We start from the raw sequence: 21,486 nt of genomic DNA on the forward strand, positions 1-21,486 counted from the left end.
AACTAATTAATGTGGTCCTCCTTAGCACTGATTCTGCATGGCAACAAAGTTAATATCCATGACACAACAATGAAAACAAACTAACAAAAATGAACCCCATTTCTGTCCTGAATACTGTAGCTGATAGAGTTTCACAACAGTGTAGCCTGCCCAATTTGCTTTGTTATTCTCATCCAACAGTATGGAAGTTATTACCATACCAAGCGGCCGCTGGACTATTACGCTGACGACTGGACACTGCTGATGTGCATGACTAATAGCTGTGTAATGCCAAGACTGTCAACACAGACGATGCACTGACTCAGTGCTACTGAAATAGCCCAAATGCATGCCCCTCCCCCACACCACCCCAAAACCCCAACCCACCCTACCACCACATTACACCCCCTGCCCCAAACCCACCATCCACCCGCTGTCAAGACACATCTGAATGTTGCCTCTGAATATTTATAAGATTTAAATATGACTGTACTTTCCAAAAGTCATCTGGAAGTGCACAGGCACCCATCCGGGAGGTAAAGTTGCTGAGGGCCTGAGTTGCCATGGTGACATAACCACCCCTAACCCCCTCAAAAAGAAATAAATAAAAACAGAAAACTGCAGGCTAAGCGCCACGTGTCGTCATGATGCTACTGCGCTAAATAGCACCTGATGTTACCGAGGACAAAGGTCTATTAGAGTCAGTGCAGCCAGATGCGGCCTTAATGTGATGTGTCTGAAGAGACCTAGATTCAGCAAACTCATCGTTTAATATCATGCTGATATTCGCTGTCCTTCACCTGAACCTCAGCTATTACTGATGACTCACGCAAAGCTATTGCTCTGGGCTTTCAGAGAAGTTCAATTCCCACACAAAGACACAGCTTTCAACCTGAGTCTGGGAGATAAGGGAGGAACACGTAACGGGCTTCATTTTTTTTAAAAACCTAGCACTCCAAACTTCAAATTATGCACACTTAGAGTTAGAGTCAGAGGACTTACTTGCACTGTGCGTGGTAGTACTTGATCAGATTCTGGAGGAGGTCTACCCCTTTCTTGGTCTTGATTTCATTCACTTTGATCAGGTACTGCAGGGGAAAGGAAAGAGGTTTTGGGGTATGCCAGCTTTGAGCTCTACGGGATGCATAAAACATTAGCAGGCAAATAGGATGTAGGGTTAATATTTAAGATGTATTATTAATAACTCAGAGGTAGTGCTAAAATGTGTTCTACTGGTGTTCTACTTTCGGCTTAATGAAGTTTTGTTTGGGACGTTTTGACAAAGCTCTCCTGTTGTGTGCGCTTGTGTTCACGGAGCTGTCTGACATGTTCCTCTTGCTTCAAACTGGGGAGTGTGGCGATCTGATCAATGCAACATCCTGACAAACGTCTCCGATCCCATCTGGTGCAGAATGAAAATCCCACCAAACAACCAACCAGGGGGTCTCACAAATTCCATGACACGCATCGGGTCTGTTGGACGTCTGAAGCGATTGCCGTTCCTCTCACAGAAGGAGCGGATGAGAGAGAAAGCACTCTTATGATCATGTTTAATTCGGGACGTCTGAGAACAGCACAAGTGCAATGCAGCAGACAACGAAAATCTATAAAACATGCTCACGATACAAATGAATAAAACATTAATCTTAATCCTGGTTTATCTTGTGGCAGGCAAATCCACAACAGCTTGCAGAGGGCTCCAGCTGCAGCCCATTTTGCAGCTCCGCAGAGGAATTTAATCTAGCCTGGTTTCGCTGCACGAGGAGTGCTGTGTGTCTGTGTGTGTGTGTTGACTTAAAGAGCGCATTGATGTGTGTGTACACTTGTATTCCCATGAATACATATGCTTTTGACATTGTGTGTGTGTTTGTTCAGACAAACTGCCACATCTTCTGGTGCCCTGTTCTGTGACGCCGCTGAAGCTCTGTGTGAATGAGGAAGGGCTTCAACTACAATTAATAATTCAGCCTGCTAAACCTCTCCTTCTCTGAGCCAAACACACACACACACTGCAGCATGGACCAAGAGAGGCAGAGAACGAGAGGGAAAAGATAAAATGCAAAATGAGGACACAGAGAGCAAATAAGCAAAAGTCTATTCACTGTGTGAAAGACTGGAGGCGACACGAGAGCCATATAGAGAGGGAGAGGGAGCAGGGAGATAAGCCACAGAGCACGCAGGACACTGCAGCACGTGCAAGACAGCCCAGTGTACCATGCCAGAGAGAGAGAAACTGGCTAGACAAAAACATGAACGCACAACATTCTAGACAAAGAGACAGAGAGAGAGAGAGAGAGAGAGAGAGAGAGAGAGAGAGGAGAGGGAGAGGGAGAGAGCAAAGACGAAAAATCAAAAGGCAGACAGATGGAAACTGCTACAGAAGACTGCTGGACAGAAAAACAGGCAGAGAAAGGAAGAAAGAGAAAGAAAATAAGAAAGAAAGAAAGAAAGTAAGAAAAAAAGAGAGAAAGGGGGGCGGGGGGGGGCCTGCAGCAAACACACTAATCTGGTGAGTCACCGAGCCCTTCAACGAGACGAGAGAAAACCACAGTACGCCACAGAGCTCACAGTCAGTTATGGGCAGTCCCGCTGGCCCGGCACAGTCCTCCAGATACAATCCAGACCTGACCACCCCGAGTGTCATCCCCTCACACACACATCCAGCATCCACACACACAGACTGAACGTGTTGTTTAGCCCGATATCCAGAGATCATCCACACACACAGACTGAACGTGTTGTTTAGCCCGATATCCAGAGATCATCCACACACACAGACTGAACGTGTTGTTTAGCCAGAGATCTGAATATCCAGAGAGCAGCGCGGATGCACGCAGGACCTGTTTCTGCCTTATTCCCTCAAGTCTCTGATCTGCGAGGCTCAGCCAGAATTATTCAGCCAGAATTATTCTAAGTGGTAATTAACATGAGGAGGCTATTTCAATTTTAGACAGAGCACAGCAGGAAAATGAAGCAAAAACATCAGAGACTCTGACCCCTCCACACGTACAGCACGCATGCACGCGCACACACACACACACACACACAGCTTGAGTGTGAGTGTAACTACTCCAGCCAGAGTGTGTGGGGGTTACAGGAGTACTGTAGTTACACAGTAGTCTATCCTCTTGGTTGATGACCAGTCAGTCAACTGGTGCTCACAGGGATCTGATCGCCATGGCAACGCATCCCAATCATGCTCTTTGCTTATCTTAATTAGAGTATTCTGTTCATAGTGGTCCAAGTCTCTAGAACCTGGTACTCTGGGAATAAAGCTTGCCTGCTCACACAGCTGATTTATGTGTACAGCTCGACTTGTGCAAGTACTGCAAAGGTGCTTTGTTTTAAGACATTCACACTCTGACCAAAAGAACAAGTTCCCTGTAGAGCTTGTTCAGAGGCCAGTGCTGCTCTCCAGAGACCTCCATATTTATTCCTAATGATAGACATGTGTTAAGATGGCACATCCCTGCAGCTGCATTGTGGGTAATGGTGAGTGTGTCTGTGTGTGTGGGCATCAGGGTGGTGTCTGTCTGACCTCACACATCTGCAGCTGGAAGAGACGGCGCTCCTTCTCCATCTCCTCGGCGATCTCGGCTCCAGTGATCTCAGTCCGGATCATTCCATGCTGCTTGGCGTGTTCCCGTTTCTCCTTCTCGATCTTGGTACTGCAATTGGGAACATCCGTGAGATTTAACACACCGGCACAAACATACGCACACACACACACACAAACACAAACATGCATGCACACACACACACGTCTGGCTCTAGTTTCCTATTCTTTTTTTAATTTAATTTGTATGAAAGTTGTTTTTAATGACTTCACACATGTAGAATGCATAGTCTTAATTTGAGCATGATGCTGGAAAATGTATGCAATATGGTGAGGCAGTGACATCAACCACACATTAACAACAGACATGGATTAAGAGAGGCTGTGTACAGGGTGGGGTGAGGGGGGTGCAAAACAGGAGAAAAACTTATCACACTCACAACTTGGTTTCATAGTCCTTCCATGCCTTGTCAAAGGGCTTCTTCAAATCCTGGACAGAGAAGTAGGGAGGGAGGGGAGGGGAGGCAAGAGAAGGGAGAGAGAGAAATGTGAAAAACAGGAAAAACAAAGTTATCAGCCAGCTGCAGCCAGCAGCCAACAAGGGGTCTCTGCTGCACAAAGAGGCCGACTGGAGTCACATGAAGGACAGAGAGAGAGACGAACAGAGAGAAAGAGGGAGATAGAGAGAGGGAGAGAGAGATAGACACACACACACACAGAGAGAGTGTGACAGAGAGAGAGAGATGAAAAGCAAGTGAGAGGCGAGAAGAAGGAGCAGAGAGAGCAAGACGGCTAGAGACAGAAAGAAAGGGAGCAAGAGAAGGAGAGCCCCTCCAGGAACCATTCAAAAACGAAAAACACTCCTGGTGTTGCAACACACGTCAGGCTGTGCTCCACTCAGACTGGGCGCTGCTGCAGCGGTGGCTTTTGGGGTTTGGGGTGAGGCCGAGCCGTCATTACTACCGTAAGATCACACAGGAGGCGCACTCTAATGGCTGCGTCACTGGTCCGCTGCCTTGAGCGCTTGGATGGGCCTCAGAGAGCATCTGATGACTTGTTGTGACAGTGGAACACACTGAGCTCCAACGCTAACAATCCAGACAGGAGAAGAGGAGTACAGCAGGGCAATACTGAGCTCCAATGATAACACTAACAACAATAGATGAGTATGTGTACTTCCAGTAGCCTTAACCCATGATGCTGGTGGCTAATTAGACATCTACAGTGGCAGCTTTACCTTAATGACAGTGTTGGTTAATGCCAAACTACACTTTTTAGCATTAACAGTGGGGCAGTTGGACAAAGCTGAGCTTCAATGGAAAAAAGCTAACAGATGTAGATGAGAACATCCCGTGGCCGCTGCTACTGGGGTAGCAGCCAAGTTTACATGTACTAGTGGTCGTTTTACATCAATGTCAGTGTGGTGGATCATTTTAAGCCAGCGTTATTAACTGCTGGACAGTGGATAGTGATTATTCTTTAGTGAGGGCTTAGGTTAAATGGATTTTGTGGCCATGAGGGTGAAGTGGTGGTTTCAGTGGTCAGTGGCAGACTCAATGCCAAACAGAGAAAAACATTTTACCACAAAATTTTATTTCTGCATTATTCTGAGGTCATGGTGGCATATTTTTGTCTAATTCAGTCTTGCTGTGGTATCATTAGCATTGCTGCTACAGTATTTGTGACAGCTAGGCTAACAAGGTTTTTTTTTTTTCCCCACAAGGCTGCACTGCTCCCCCTAATCTTTGACAAGCAGTCTGCTGTCCTCGTCTTAAGGAGGATGTCAGGTTCGGAGGGGGTATTCTGGGATCGGGGCTGTTTGTTTGTTTGTGTGTCTGCGTGCCAGGGCCACGCCTTCCATGTTGCTAAGTCGCCGAGGTCACAACCTGCTTACCCTGAGTGCTTGTTCCAAACACAACATGGAGCAGGGAGATGGATGTGTGTGTGTGTGTGTGTGTGTGTGTGTGGGGGGGGGGGGGGGTCAGACTGATTTACTGGCTGATTTATGGACAGATCCCAGAAACAGAGTCACTGACTAGAGCTAATCTGACTGCCTCCTCTTTTCCCTCAATTTCCCCCTCCTCTTCCTCCCCTCATCCGTCTTGCTGCTTCCTTCCATCATTTGTCCTCTGTTTCCACCTCTCTGTCTTTGGCTTCTAGCCTCGTAGTTACTTATCGTCTCATTCAATCGCACTAAAATGTCTCTTTCCTTACAACTTGTCTCCATCCACACTTCTGTCTCTCTCAGATTGGAAGCTGCTGATGCTGTCCAGACAAGCCTGACTGTCAGGTCAGGAGTTCTCCTGGAGTCTCTCTCGCTGTCTTTAATTTCTCTTCTCATATCTCACTTAGTCATCCCTCTATTCCTCCTCTTTGATTCAATCTCTCTCTCTCTCTCTCTCTCTCTCTCTCTCTCTCTCTGAGAGGTGATGTGTGTATCAGTGAGAATGGGGAGTGTCCATCACCCCCTTCACTCCCTTCAGGTCCCCCTTCAGTAGGGAGTCCAGCGTGAAGATCACATTATGGCTCAGGCTCTGCAACTGAGGGATGGAGAGAGAGAGGGAGAGAAAGATGGGGAGAAAAAAAGGACATGGAGAGCATAAATAATCTTGCTTTACAAGCACATGAAAGAGCAATGGCACAGAAGAGGACAAAAGTGATAAAAAATCCATCTCATCTATCAGCACATTCCAACCAAGGCTTCCTCCTTGATAGAGCACACCAGAGCTGACACGACCAAGTGGCACCCCTCTCTCTCATGTTTTTGTGTCACTTCTTTTTTCACTTTCTTTGTCTCTCTCCCCCCCCCCCCCTCTCTCTAGAAATCGATGCCTGGCTGCACAGCCTGCGCAATGCTGACACAACATACTGTAGCAGGGCACTGTTAGCACGCAAGCTGCTTTTCCGTGGCCTACTAAAACAATATTGATTTGGTAATGAGATTCAAAGAGCTCCCACCAGCCCCTGCTATCTTGCATGCTCGTTTCCGGCTCGACAGCAGGGGCCTGACCAAAAGCAGCACAAAACGGAGTTCCTGACCCACTTCACCGCAGTGCATTACATGAGGGGGCAAAAGCACACAATTCTCTCTCTCTCTCTCTCTCTCTCTCTCAGGAACAGAAGAGTGTGAGACTGTTGACTAAAAGGCCAGTCAAAGATTCAGTGTCCAATACCAGTGCAGTAAGTGTGGTGGCTTCATTGTACTTAATATAGTACTGTACTTAATATACCATTTAGTTAATGGCTACTTATAGTTCTGTTAATATGACTACACTGTAGAGAGAAAAAGCCATTAGAGATTCAGAGTTAAAGACAGAGGTTATGTGACTATGAATATGAGGTCATAAGACCTCATGGGGTTATGCCATTCTTGTTTAAAAAGGCCAAATTGAAATATTTAGTGGCTAAACGGTACAAGAGAAATGTTACAGTTGGCCTTTTACTCACAAATTAAATTACAAAGGAAATGACACAAGGGCTTTAGCCTTCTCCTCTTTTTGGATTACAAAATTCCCATATGTTAACATTGTAGATTATTAGTGAACAAAAGGATCACCCAGTTGACTGATGCCTACAGAACTACATGTCTGAGCGTTCACATCACACTGGCATCTCTGTTACCACAGAAAATTGGAAGTCTAGATTTAAAAGTGGCAAATGCCACAGGAAGGTGACACCCACACTGACGTGTAAGCCACAAAGAAACACACACACACACAGGGACTCTCCCACAGACTCTTTCTCATATCTAACATAGGAGAGCAAAGATGTCCCATCTGCTCAAAAGAAGGAATGTGTGTATGCAGCGACATTGAGGGTGTGCGAGTCTGCATATCCTGACATCTTTAACTCATATCTCAGTGGACGTGTGTTCGTGTCTGTGTCTGTGTGTGTGTGTGTGTGTGTGTGTGTGTGTGTGTGTGCGCGTGTGTATGCATGTGTGTGTGTGTGTGTGTGTGTGTGTGTGTGTGTGTGTGTGTGTGTGTGTACTGCCTGTCTATACCTACACATGACTCTCTTCAAGTTCCCCATAAATCCCCAGGTTTCTGTTGTTCCAATGTAAAAAAGCCAGGCTTCCTCTCATCAAAAGGTCAAAGAGAATCTGATGGAGCCTGACAAAAGGCTTATTACACAACTTAGCACCGTGTCAGCCCCTTTCCTCCCATGCCTCATTAATAACAGCAACGGCCTCTCCAACCTTTCCAGCAGACTGTCCTCAGATCAGTAAAGGCCTCCCAAGCAAAGACAAGCTGCCCTGTCATCAACCAGGAGAGCAAGAGTTGTTTACCAGCAGACTTAATGACCTTAATGCCTCCCTTTACCAGACACATACATGCATGGACATGCAGGCAGGCAGGCAGGCAGGCACGCACACACACACACACACACACACAAACACAAACACAAACATAAACACACTGTGTAAGCAGAGATGGGCAAATAAAAAAAGGATAGATGGAAGAGAGGGAAGGAAGAGAGAGAAAGAAGGAGAGAGAGGGGGAGAGAGGGAGCGAGTAAGAGAGAGTGACAGCAGTAGCAAAAGCAAAGATAAGATAAGATAAGATAAGATAAGATAAGACTTTATTAAATCCCACACATGGGAAATTTACTTATCACAACAGCCCAACAATGCATAAATAAAAAGTACAAGACAATTGCATACATACAGTATGTCTCACATACTCATACATACACTCTCCTTCTCTCTCGTTTCTCAAAATGTGAAAATGAACGTAGAATAGAATCAGAAGAGAATTTCTTTTCTGATTCTCTTCTGATTCTATTCTACTTTCGTTTTCACATTTTGTATCCATCCCTCTTTCAGACTCTCTGTGCTTTTTTCCCCCTCTCCAATGCGCACAAATACCCAAAGCCTACCTAACAATACTACATTCATACAAACATTCACATTAAGGCATGCCCCTCCTAAACACACAGCGGTCTCTAATGGAGGCAGGCTCAATGTAAGGGAGAGCAGAACTGTTTTGTCCAGTTCTGCTTTGACAGACAGAGATGCCTGTTTTCCACACCAATAAACCTAATCTAGTTACTCTAGAGAGGCAGAGAGGAGTGCTGGCTAGAGGGAGTGTGTGTGTGTGTGTGTGTGTGTGTGTGTGTGTGTGTGTGTGTGTGTGTGAAGGGAGAGAGAAGAGAGAATGGGAGAGTAAAAATGGCTGGTGGTGAAATATGGGATGAAGCAGTGTGAGGTGTGAGAAGAAGACAGCAGGAGAGGGGGATGCATAAGAATGAAACAGAAAATATTTCACAAAAGGACACAGAATGGTGATGCAATGACGGGAAGGGGTTAAAAAAAGAGAGATAAAGTAGAATGTTGTAGCACTAGCTGGATAAAACCAGCACCCTAATTCTTAGTGTCACAGCTAAGGCATGACTTACAAATGGCTGCACACATTCTTAGTAAAAAGGTGGATTTCTCGGCATGGCACAGGCTCTACATGCAATCTTTCCTACATAGTGGAACAGCCAAAGGCTTTAGCAGGTCTAGATGATTTGTAGGAACTTAAATAAAAATTCCACCCACAAATCCTGTAGACAGGACATACAGCAGTACATACAATTGTATGCAATGTGTGCAATAGCACACACCACTCTTACAGTAGTGTATACAAAAGTATACACTGGACTCGACTTAGGACCATAGGTCTTTGTCAAACACACTCACAAAACCCTAAGCATAATCAAACATATGACACAAGAACACACAAGCACGAACACAAATGCACACAGGCATACACTCACAGGCACACAGGCACATACACAGATATGATTCAGACATGTTATTCTGAACTCCTCAAATCCAAAACCTCGCTCGCTGCTTTCATAAACATGCATATTCATGGCTGCACAGATGCACACCCACACATGTGACGACAAACTCAGAGATTAAGACATCATAATTAAACTGCAACCTTTTCAGACAAGCGTATACAAATGTGTGTATGTGCACGCACACATATATATGAACTGGCACCCTGCTGGGGTGCTCAACTGTCATAATTCTCAGCATGGGCATTGTGGGCTACTTCTACAAAACATGGCAGCAAGAGAAAGACTCACAACCACCCACGGAACACACACACACACACACACACACACACACACACAGAGAGAGAGATAGATAAAACAAGCTTATGAACTTAACACCTACTGTTGCCTCCAAAGCCAAGTAATATATTTCACAGACCTCTGCCAATCTCCCTCAAGTTACAACTCTAAAATAAGCCACATCATGAAAACCATGAACAATCTGTGACATTTCCAATGTCAGATGAAAGACTTGCTACTTCCAAGATTAAAACCGAAAGATAAGTTATAACTACTTATAAAAGGGTATTTGTGCGTGTAAAATCATTGCGAGGTATGTACAAACAGGCCGCAATGATGTAAAAGCGCAAACTGCCTGTCGCGGGAGCTGAACATGGCTAATTGCCATGAGACTGCTCCTGAAAGCGCACGTCTATTCTGCGCCTAAATACTTCCGCCTTGTAAAAGCAGGTGTTAATCCAAACTATTAACTATCTACATTCAACTTTTAAACTATATACTCTGTCTCAGGCTTTAAGCATACAATCTGGCTCTCTTAAGACTACTATTTCCTCTGCCCACAACTGTTTCAAAATAAATGTCCTCACTACAATAATTCACTTAATTCATTAAATAATTTAACTATTTAAACTACTCAACTATTTAACTGTTCAGCCATTTCAACTGTCAGTTGTTATCAACTATGACTCCTGCCAACTGTTTCCAAATAAAAGTTTGTTTGGCATTTTATGTTAATATACAGTATGTTTATATTTTCATGCACTGGTAATTTCCTCGAAATTACATTTTCTAGTCTAGTTTATCTGGTCTAATCTTTGCTTTTATTTTATTATCTTCTTTAATTCATGTAATCTTTTAAATCATTTTATTTACCCTTACAAATGTTAAATGTTGCGATTTGCTGAGGTTTACTGTTTTCTACTGATGATGTGTAAAGCACATTGAACTGCCTCGGTATGAAATATGTAAGGGATAATGTATAGAATGCCGGTCATTATTGGGAAAAAAAGTCCCGACAGGCCAAACCGGTCTTGTTCCGCCCTGAAGGGACTTATTTTCCCAATCATGACCGGCGTTCTATACATTATCCTGCTTATTACACGGCTACTTGCCAAAACGAAATAATAAACTCTCCACAATATGACTTTAGCCTACATAGCCTAGCCTATTTGTTACCGTTCATCGTGGTATTTGCTGAGAAATTTTGAATGAAGTTCCAGTCCTTGCGTAGTGATATGAAAGACGTATCAGAAGCACAAAACCCATTGCCATTGACAGCGGTAATTATATGTTTGCAGCGGTAATTACATGAAAATATTTTACCGTAGAACTTTGGGAAAGCCCATTCAAGTCAATGGAGCGTTCTACTTGCCTTGTGAAGAGCCGTGAAGACAAATAAAATTGCCTTGCCTTACTAACTATAACTACTTAACTGTACACATGACATGAGTTATGAACATTGCTTCAACTATTCTTTAGAATAAAAACAAAAATGTAGGTAAAAATGCAGGTAATCTTATATTACCATCATAAACTCCATATGCCACTCATAAAGGCAATGAGTGCCAGTAGAAGTTGAGTGGACCAGAGGACAGGCCCCCAGTCTCCCAGTGGGCGGTGCTGGCCAGTAGTCACTCACCAGGTTCTTGAGGAGAGTGGACAGCTCCTTGGTGAGGGTGGAGAACTTGACGAAGGCCGTGCCCAGGTCAGGGTTGTCCCGGCTGATGAAGTTGCTGCCAAACTTGTCCAGGGCCTGAGCGTAGTTCTCCTCATTCTGCACATGGTCTGTTCAGAGAGCGTGCAACACACACACACACACACACACAATGTGAACGTAAACACACACACGTACAAACATGCCACATATATAAACACACAGCCAAGCACAAAGGGCCATCCACACAGTCACCCCAACACAAAGACACAGAGAGGAAGAGAGACACAAAGGGAGAATTAGACAGGAGTTAACAAGATAAGCTACAGCAGAACTTAGGAGCGCCCCAAGGGCCAACACCAAGACGCCTCTCCTACACGCCAACTTTCCTGTGCCGTGCACGATAGAGACATGACGGCAATCTGGTCTCCCAGCAGGTCAGTTTGTTACAATATGGCGCCAGTCACGCCAATGTCAAAGGCGGTCGGGTCTCCACGGCGACACACACACCATGTCATAATGTGACTCACGGTTTCTAAAGGCGGCTGCTCACGGCTGGCTGTAAGTGATGCCGAGTGGGAGCCAGGCAGTAAGTAAACAAGCCATACCAACTTACAACACACTCATGTTCATCAGTACCACACCGGTCAGGCTGACTGAGACGCATATTTAGTTCATATTTAGCAGGGTAAACAGGGTTCACCGCTAATGAGTTAAACAAAGGAGGGAAAAGGTTGATGATGTGAGCCTTCAAATTAGCCTGACTCCGCCCTCCTACGTACTTCCGCTCAATTTTAATTTCCCTTCAGTACGTCGTCTGGGTCTGCGGTATATTCGCGGGTTTTCTCCTGCAAAAATCTGCAGGTCCAATCAGCGAACAGAGGGAGTAGCTGAGAACGATGACGTTGAGGTTGTGCGCTAGTTTGAGCCAGACATACCTCACGACCAAACGTTAGCGATGGCGATAGCGATGGTTGGTTATGGCAGATCCAGAGTGGCTCTGGACAGATCCAATAGTTTTAAACTTCAACAGAGTACTCGCCTTCAAGGAAGTTAACGCTTGACAATGGAAAGTGACCAGACTCTCTGTACAAATGAAATGTACATATCAGAGATATTTCCAGGCTACCTTCAAATTACTTCTGGGTTGTAAACTCCTGGCCAATATGTTAGGGATGAGAAGACATTAAAAAAGCTGCTCATTCTGTTCTGTTAATCTCCATCAAATATATTCATTCACAGCAAGACAAATCCCGCAGGTGAGCTACCCTGCTGTTCGAAATCAACACTGAATAAACTAGATGTACCGCAGAGCGGTACAAAATATGACCGCCGCCCAGTCCAGCACATTTTTTCCACAAAAATAAATCACGCTGAAAGGCCTATATGATTCTAACTGTCACTAAATTGCATTTTCCACACTCAATTCTCACTGGTATCTGCTAGACAACAAGTACCAAAACATGATTAGTTCATAGATTTCACATGTAAAATTCATTTTATACAACCCCACCCCCATCTTGCCTGTTCATAATTCTGAGAAATTCTTGAATTGTGTGCATGTGTGCGTGTACACGTTTATGTTTATGTGTGTGTGTGTGTGTGTGTGTGTGTGTGTGTGCGTGTGTGCGTGCTTGTGTGTTTGCCTGCGTATGTGTGTTTGTGCATGTGCATGCATGCGTACATATGTCTACTGTGTTAGTATGCGTCATACGTATGATTACTGTGAATGTATGTGTGTGCGTGTGTATCTGTTTATGCCCATGTGTGCACATGGAATGGGTTAACATGACCCCTGGAGGCAAACATACGGAAAAAATTGGTCATCCTAGGCCCTACGGTTCTCAAGATATTCACAGAAAACTGTGTCTGCCATACCCTCCTTTCGGGGGGTCCAGTCCAGCGGGGGGGCTTCGCTGCGCGGCGGTCATAATGAGGGTGTCAGCTGTGAGCAGGAGTGTGGGGAGCGTCACAGGGAGGGTTAAAAATGGGACCCTGTTTGCAGGAGCGTGCCGCTGTCCCACTGCTTGTGTGTGTGTGTGTGTGTGTGTGTGTGTGCAGTGCATCCTGATTGCACCGCGGCAGTCCTGATACCACGCCATCTTCCTGCATCCTGATGACAATCACACTGATTAACCACAACACTCTTGTTCTGTCCCTTTCTCTCTCTTTCTCTGTCTCTCTCACCGTCTGAGATGGAGGGGCTGTAATCACTGATGTTTCTCCCTGCATGCTATCCGTGATGAAGAACGCCGCGGAAATATCATCGCCGTGGAAACCCAGATGTGTTTAAGAGGGCTAAACAAACACAGTGAGCCCTGTCCTTCTCTTTCATCTCCAGCGGTGTGAGCGGTGTACTTTAATGGAACGGGGCACATCACGCTGCCACTGTGAGTCGAGGATGACCTTCTCATGTGTGTAAATGTAAATAGGTGGGCATGTGAGTGTGTGTGTGTGTGTGTGTGTGCATCTGTTTATGTCTCGTTATACGAGTGTGTATGTGAGAAAATGTGGGTACCCACATGAGTATGAGTGTGTTACAGCACTTTGGAGTGAGCAGGACTGAGTGAATATTTGAGTGGGTGCAGTCAAAAAATTGTTTTGCATATGTGTGTGTGTGTGTGTGTGTGCTTTGGTGAGAGTGTGTGTGGGTGGCATGAGAGATGGGAGCTGGCTTCATGCCACACTATTTGGAAAAAGATATTGATGTGCTGTGTAATCTGCTCCTATTGGTTTTAATGGGAGGTCTGCCTCAGCTTAAAGTGCTCTTATACACACACACATCCTTCCCAAGAGCATGCATTTCTCACAGCAAATGCTCTGAACTGCTTATATAAGCCCCTGTGTGTATGTGTGTGTGAGTGTATGTATAAAAGAGAGAGAGTGTGTGTGTGTATGTGTGTGTGTGATGGATGCTCCAACTGTAGCCATCATACATATTCACTATATTCCCTGCAAGCCTTAAGCTCTCTTTGCAAAACTGAATATCCATTGCAATGGTTTCAGTTTCAAGAACATGATACAGTAGGCTAATTATTCTCTCAGTCTCACTGATCCTGTTGGTGGAGTGGTTCTTACCTTGACCAGAGCCGTAGATGGCTTTAACCGACTTCTTAACTTTCTGCAGTGACGTCCGGTCCTGGTCTAACGCCTGGAAGAAGAGGGACAGAGAAAGGACACGGTCATCACGGGGTACATGGGGCTATTTCTCATTTGAGTATCCACACAGCTTACATCTAAAAAAAAAAAAAATCAAGGTAGAATCCAAAATCTCTCCAATCTCGCACTGCAGTGTTCTCTTGGATAACTATGATGGCTTTGCATACAATTTCAAGGATTCTAGTGTTCAAACACAAATTCAGTAGAGTCGCTAGGCCTCCGTTGTGCATTATATTTCTCCACTACCAGACAGACAGCTCAGGCAATTCTGTGATGTTACTGTGTGATTAGCATTTGCCAAGAACAGGCGCTAGCATGTAAACAGCGCTAGTACTTTGACATGAGACACCCACCAAGGGTATAGCAAAGCCAAGTTTCCAAAAGAAAGTTTTTAAGATGAGAGTGGGAGTGAGTCGGAGAATATGATGGAAAAAAGAGAGGCAGAGACAGGGATGCACAGGTGCACAGTGACAAACAGAAAGAGAGAGACGGAGAGAGGGGGGGGGGCGGCGAGAAAGAGAGAGGGAGGGAGAGAAAGAGGGAGACAGAGAGAGAGGGGGAGAGGGAGAGATGGAGAGAGAGAGAGAGAGAGAGAGGGGGGGGGGGGGAGAGGTAGAGGTAAACACTGTGGAGAAGAGCAGAGTGCTGCACTGAATCATCATAGCACACCATCCCTCGCTCTCCTTTACTCCATCTCTTCATCTCAGCATTCTTCTCTTCATCCGACTCCCTCTTTCTTCATCCTTCTCACCCCTCTCTCTCTCTCTCTCTCTCTCTCTCTCTCTCTCTCCTCCTCTCCCAGTCCTTCCCTCCTCTAAAACTACAACCCATCACTTCAGCAGCACATCCCTGTGGCTGTATAAAAAGATCACATCGCCAGAGAAGGGAAACCAGGACAGCCTACTGGAAAAAAACAAACTGTCAGCTTAACACCACAACCAATTATGAGATGGAGGCCATCTGCCTGTTTGGACACTAGCATTTGTTCTACACACACAACTGACCATCATTTCCTACGCAGCTGTTTACTACTTTGGCATAAATGAAGCATTAAACCCATCCTTTCACTCTCTCGCTCTCTCTCTCCATCATTCTCTATCAATCCATCTGAAAATCAAGCAGCTCCAACTAGATTCAACTACAAAAATGAATCATTGGCAAAAAATAAGTCCAATACAAACACAACAATGGCCAAAGATAATGATGAAATTCAGAGGAAAATTGTTAAGAAAAGATGCATTCTCTCGACTCTCTCTCTCTTGTCCTGGCACCAGTTGGAGTGCATGGTGCAGACCAAGAGCCAGCAGATTTCAGGCCTTTTTGTCCGCGCTCTGCACAGCTGATTAACATGCACACTCGCGAGCGCCCTGGTCGCAAGAGCCCACAAGCTGCTTGTGTGTGCACTAGGCAGCTCAGAATAACAAAGTGCTTCCTCTGGTGGCATCTGACCAGGGACAAGTCATGATTCATCCTCGCCCGCCGCGGCTCTCAAACACAAGGGCTTTCACTTCACTGTCAGGCAGCAGGAAAGCCAGCCTCGCTGCCGCACAGAATCCCACTAAAAAAGGCAAGAAAAGAAAATGCAGCCCATAATGACGTCTAATATGTCATCAGGCAGACTCTTGAGTACCACTTATCAAAATGCTAGGCACATTCGCCAGTGGGAAGTTGGTTCTCCACCACTCTGCATTTATGTATTTTTACATAAGCTGACATTTTCAATGCACTCTGTGAAGGGTTACTCCTCTTCTCTTCACTATAATTTGGTGAAGGAAGGAATAAAGGATTTTCCATGACTTTAACTGAAAGCATTCCTCTGGATATAATTATGAATTTTCCCTCAATGAAAAATGTAAAATAAGGACCAGATGTTTGTTTACAGATCGGAACGTCAGGAATGTTTGGGAGTGCAGCCGGAATCCCGAGGTATTTCCCTCTGTGGCAGAGGAGTGCGTGCCGATGAAAGAATGCTGATGTCACTGTGGCGTTGGGCGCGAGAGGGGAAGCTCCCGCTGGACCGCTCCTCTGGTGCAGCTGCTTCCTCTCCCGGGCGCACCGCTACATGGAAACTCACTCAAGGGATTCTGGGAGCTTAAAGTGAGTGGCCACAGAGTTTCGAAGGAGGTGAGAGAGTGGTGACCGCTGCTGGGGTGAAGTGAGAGAGGGTAACATGACTCATCTATTCTGAGATGTGTTTGAGAGAAGCTGGACTGAAAAGGGAGGGGTTTAAAACCCACACAGGCCTCAAAAATCCATCCTCACCCTTAGACCTACACTACACCTAATGATAGAGATGTCAGCAATAACAGCCTAATCTTGCACAATGTCGAAACTGACTTTGCGATTGAAGAGCAAAATTATTAGGCTGTCAACATAGGTCCAGTAGTCCTTGCACCGTAGTGGAAAATAAAAATAGAACGGGCCCACTGGTTAGCACTCTGGACTTGTAACCGGAGGGTTGCCTGTTCGAGCCCCGACCAGTGGGCCGCGGCTGAAGTGCCCTTGAGCAAGGCACCTAACCCTTCACTGCTCCCCGAGCGCCGCCGTTGTAGCAGGCAGCTCACTGCGCCGGGATTAGTGTGTGCTTCACCTCACTGTGTGTTCACCGTGTGCTGTTTGTGTTTCACTAATTCACCGATTGGGTTAAATGCAGAGACCAAATTTCCCTCACAGGATCAAAAAAGTATATATACTATATATATAGAACAAGACCAAGCAGTGGAGCGCTCTGTTAAAAATTCTGACCACTTGAATGTCCCACAAGCTACTGCAGTGGAAAGTGTCTATCTATTTCGAGATGTGTTTGAGAAAAGCTGAAGTGAATGGAGAGAGTTTAAAAATGGCAGAGGCCTCAAATATTCTTCCACACCCTATAGTAGAGATGCCAATAACCGACCCGACCTCCCTTCACATCTCTCCCTTGATGTCTCCCAGAGGGAGCTACTAGACACAGCCACCTTCATCCAAGCCTTTATCTCACCGATATAGCCCTTTAGTCTTAGGGAAGTAGCTTATAAAGCCAGAGCAGATTTATCTACCCAGACACACTAAGGAGGGAATGAGAGGAGGAGTGAGGGAGGCAAAGAGAAGAGAGAGAGGGAATGAGAGGAGGAGTGAGGGAGGGAAAGAGAAGGGAGAGAGGGAATGAGAGGAGCTGAAGGGGGCCAGAGGTGGATGGTGGCAGCAGACGTGTGTAGAGACCCATAATCCCTTCGCTGGGCTGCACTGGCCCCAGACAATCACTCACTCACACACACACACACACACACACACACACACACACACCTAGCATACATCCGCTCCTGGGGACAGTAAACACCACCACACATAAATTATGCAGTCCTCTTTGTGTGTATGGTGTGGTGTGTGTGTGCGTGTGTATGTGTACTCCTAGGCAGGGCTTGGAACATTGGGCTAATTAAATTTCACGATGTAATTAAGCAAGCCCAACTTCAACCCTAGGACAGATTTTACCCAGCACCCCCCACCCCCATCCCCCCAACCCCATTTGCAACCACAGCTGCCTGCACCCCCTCGAGTTCTCTCACTCCGGGACAGGACCTCTTTGATCTCCCTCTCCAGTAGCACTACAGGATGGCACATGAACAGAGCTTCAACTCAAACCCTCTCCTCATAGTGACACAAGCACTGTATGAGGTTTGTATTGTTCTGCCTCATCCTTAGCAAGTGCCTCAGAAGACCTGCAATCTGCTTTTCACATTAATCAGAAGAATCTCCATAAATTGAGACTTGTACTAAACTCTGACAAAACTAAAATGATGTGCTTCTCTAAATCAAGGAACACAGACGATGCTTGTCAGATTTTTACACTAGAGAAAGTAATTGAACGAGTATCAGTCTACAAATATCTTGGTTTCTTCTTAGTAGAAAGCTTGTCCTTCAAGCAGCATATAGAGTGTCTAACAAAAAAACTTAGAGTAAAGTTGGGTTTCTATTATAGAAACAAATGCTGTTTCTCTTTTAGTGCGAGAAAAATATATTTTATACATGCATGCAATCTAATCTACTCTGAAAATTATTCAGTATAGCATGCAGCACTAAGATTTGTAACTAATTTTAGTTTTCGTACTCATCACTGTAGCTTGTATGAGAGTGTTGGTTGGCCTTCGCAGATTGGAGCATTGGTATATTTTTCTTTATAAGGCCATACTATGTGAACTGCCTCCTTAATTATGTTCTCTCCGGACTCCTAAAGTCACCAGGCGGAATTGTAATCTTCGATCATATGGGAAAATTATGTATGACAGTCCCCAAACGCGAACTGTCTTCAGTGAAAGTGCCTTTAAAGTTTTTGCACCCTCATCCTGGTATAAATGTCAGAATCATCTTAAATTAGACTACCTACCAATAATGACAGTTTAAAACCAATATAAAGGTCTATTTGAGTACTAAATGCACATGTGCTGTTTTTGAGCGCTGCTGGTGATAATGTTGAGATGATGTTAAATTGCCAACTGTCTTTTTTTTTTTTTTATGTTGTCTGTTTTTTACTGTATATTTAAATATGGAACTATTATGCTGTTGTCTTGGCCAGGATTCCCTTGAAAAAGAGATTCTGAATCTCAATGGGATTATTTCCTGATAAAATAAAGGTTAAATAAAAAAAAAATGTATCTTGCTCGGGGCATTTGACATAGTTTCCAAGATGCAGTTTTCACCTCGGAATGACAAATACTCCACTTGTAAAAATCTTTTTCCGCAAACTAACCCATACTCACACAGCTGCTTTAAAGGGGGCAGAGGAACTAACTCTGGTTTGTCAATTTCCATGAATTCTATAAAAGGCCCCGACTTCCTCCCAGTGTTTGAAGCATGGCATGATTAAAGGTCAATCTCAGACATGGTCAGGAGGAAAAAAAAAAAACATTGCTTCATAGGCTAGTGGCAGAAGACTGCAGCAGAGAAGGTCAATCATGAGTCGGATTAACGATAGCCATTTTGGTCTGTCCATCCTGCCTCTGACTCATCTATCCGTGCAATGGCTCAGTCAGTCTCTGTCCTATTGCTCTGCTTTCGTGCAGATTGATTAAAAAAAAAAAAAAACAATGATGAGTTTTCTGCATGTGACTTTTAAGGCTCCGTGACGTAACAGTCTGTAACCCCCCCCCCCCCTTCCCCTCCCCACCCCCTCTCCATCAGCAGCACCAATGATGGCTGCTAATCCTCTTTCTGACTGAGCGCCGTAATTAAATCCTGAGCTTTGATAGGAACATCTCTTTACAGCATTGGGAGACATGCCGTGCCTCCGTTTCTCTCTATGTGTGTATGTGTGTGTGTGTGTGTGTGTTGGACCCCTACTCTCTGGGGTCCTGTTTGTCATCAAAGGCAGTCTTCAGCACCAGCACAAGATTAATTGATATACCACTTTTAAAAAAACGAGGGAGTATTGCTTTAATAATCGGCAACACAAAGATTTCTACGTAACAGTGAGCAAGGGTACAATTGCTCAGATCTGAACAGACCTGAAACAACGAGAGTTTGTTCAACAGGAAAGGGAACAACTTAAAGATCCCCTCCGGTGAAAATCTGTGTTTTAACCTTGTTAACCTGGCCGTATGATGTCTGCTATGTTTTACAAGACATTAGCAAAATAAGTAGTCAATGTCATGACCAAGGATTTATGCTTTGGATCTATGGGCGACCAATCACAGCATCAGTGGGTGAATTCAAACTGCAGTCCTTTATAGTGGTCACAACAAGGGCACTGCACCAATCCTGAGTCCTTGGGGATGAGACAATTCTTAATAAAGATGCAGACAAACTAGCTCATGTGTCTGAAGCAGCCAGTAGTAACAGGTGTATGGAGAGGAGGAACTTAAGAGGAACAGAGACGACATTTAGTGTGTGATAAGTCACAAAGAAGAGAACTTTTCAGGCCGACTAAAGTTGGGAAGGTACCACCTTATTTAAGTATCAGTACTAAATACAGTCATAGCTATATCTAAGTAGTTGTAGACCTATGTCTATCATGACAATGTATTATGAATACTCTATAACTCTTTATAAATGTGTTTATCATGCTTTCTGATTACTGGGTGGGTACATAACTGGGTAAAATGCTACCAATGGACATTGTGACACTTAGCATGAAGATAGGACAGGTCGTGTTGCAGTTTGTAGCATCATGAAGGCTTTATAACATGATCAGTTAAAAACACAGAAAAGAAATGGCATGTTTAACGTACATCATGCACAACTGCCTTGTCTCTTTTGTGTCCCAAGCAACTTTCATCATCACTAACCATAACATGCTATTTAAGGGGCAAAATGTTTTAGAACAAAATAGCCAATGATACACACATTCTCATTATTTAGTGTGCTAACTGGCATTTAGTCTGGCCCCACATCAACCCCACTAATGGCACCTCAATGAAGAGGCATTATCAGTTCCATAACTCAAGGTCACGGGTCATAGTTTACATAGAAACTGCCGCCGCATATTTCCTGTTCACTCCTTTATCCTTCGGGAGCAGGCCGGACACTTGCCATCCTGGACAGGAAACAGGAAGAGGCAGAGCCGTCACTAAATGACAGCCAAGCCAACATGTCCACTGGCACACTTCCTCTGTAAAAATGCAGACAATACACACACAGGGCCAGGGTCAGGTCTTGGGCTTGCCAGGTTGTCCTCAGCAGAGTACGAGTTCAGCTCTGCGGGTCATTTTCTCCTATTTGGACCCACTGACCCTCAAAAGCCTGTCAGATTACGATAAGCTTTACCATTATCGCTAATACCCAGGTATTAAGAGCAGGCACTGAGCAAGAGGGGTGAACAGGGTGGTACTGGACACCCCAAATTTAATTCTCCATCTCTGGCAGTTAACTGATGATTGACAGCTCATTGCATGAATTGTTGAAAGAAGCACGTTTCAGAAATTGAGAACGAAGAATATTTCCACCTCTCAAGTCACTGGTAGGTAGGTAGGTAGGTAGACCTCCATTGAAAACATCATTCTGATGTAAGTTTTAAAGTGGTTTTCAAACACTACTATTAGAAGCATTGCCAATTTGACTGCATGTTAATCAGATAAGAGGGATCGATTCCCAATAA

General features: G+C 44.8%; 1 protein-coding gene and 1 long non-coding RNA gene across 11 annotated transcripts in view; one reads left to right on the forward strand and one right to left on the reverse strand.

Annotated features, from left to right (window-relative positions):
* asap1b (ArfGAP with SH3 domain, ankyrin repeat and PH domain 1b) overlaps positions 1-21,486 on the reverse strand; it is a 75,999-nt gene that overhangs the window by 28,960 nt on the left and 25,553 nt on the right. For all 10 annotated transcript variants that reach the window (XM_042068566.1, XM_042068569.1, XM_042068567.1 and 7 more), the window contains exons 4-9: positions 14,334-14,406; positions 11,241-11,386; positions 6,001-6,075; positions 3,976-4,025; positions 3,518-3,647; positions 982-1,067 (exon numbers count right to left, since the gene is read on the reverse strand). In XM_042068566.1, the coding sequence (XP_041924500.1) occupies positions 982-1,067; positions 3,518-3,647; positions 3,976-4,025; positions 6,001-6,075; positions 11,241-11,386; positions 14,334-14,406 (560 nt within the window). The remainder of the gene's footprint in view (positions 1-981; positions 1,068-3,517; positions 3,648-3,975; positions 4,026-6,000; positions 6,076-11,240; positions 11,387-14,333; positions 14,407-21,486) is intronic.
* Positions 11,482-14,470, forward strand: LOC121688766. The gene is made up of 3 exons (XR_006024683.1): positions 11,482-11,844; positions 13,451-13,645; positions 14,383-14,470. It is a non-coding gene; the product is annotated as an uncharacterized LOC121688766 (long non-coding RNA).

Source organism: Alosa sapidissima, chromosome 17, assembly GCF_018492685.1.
Source record: "Alosa sapidissima isolate fAloSap1 chromosome 17, fAloSap1.pri, whole genome shotgun sequence".
Lineage (NCBI taxonomy): Eukaryota > Metazoa > Chordata > Actinopteri > Clupeiformes > Clupeidae > Alosa > Alosa sapidissima.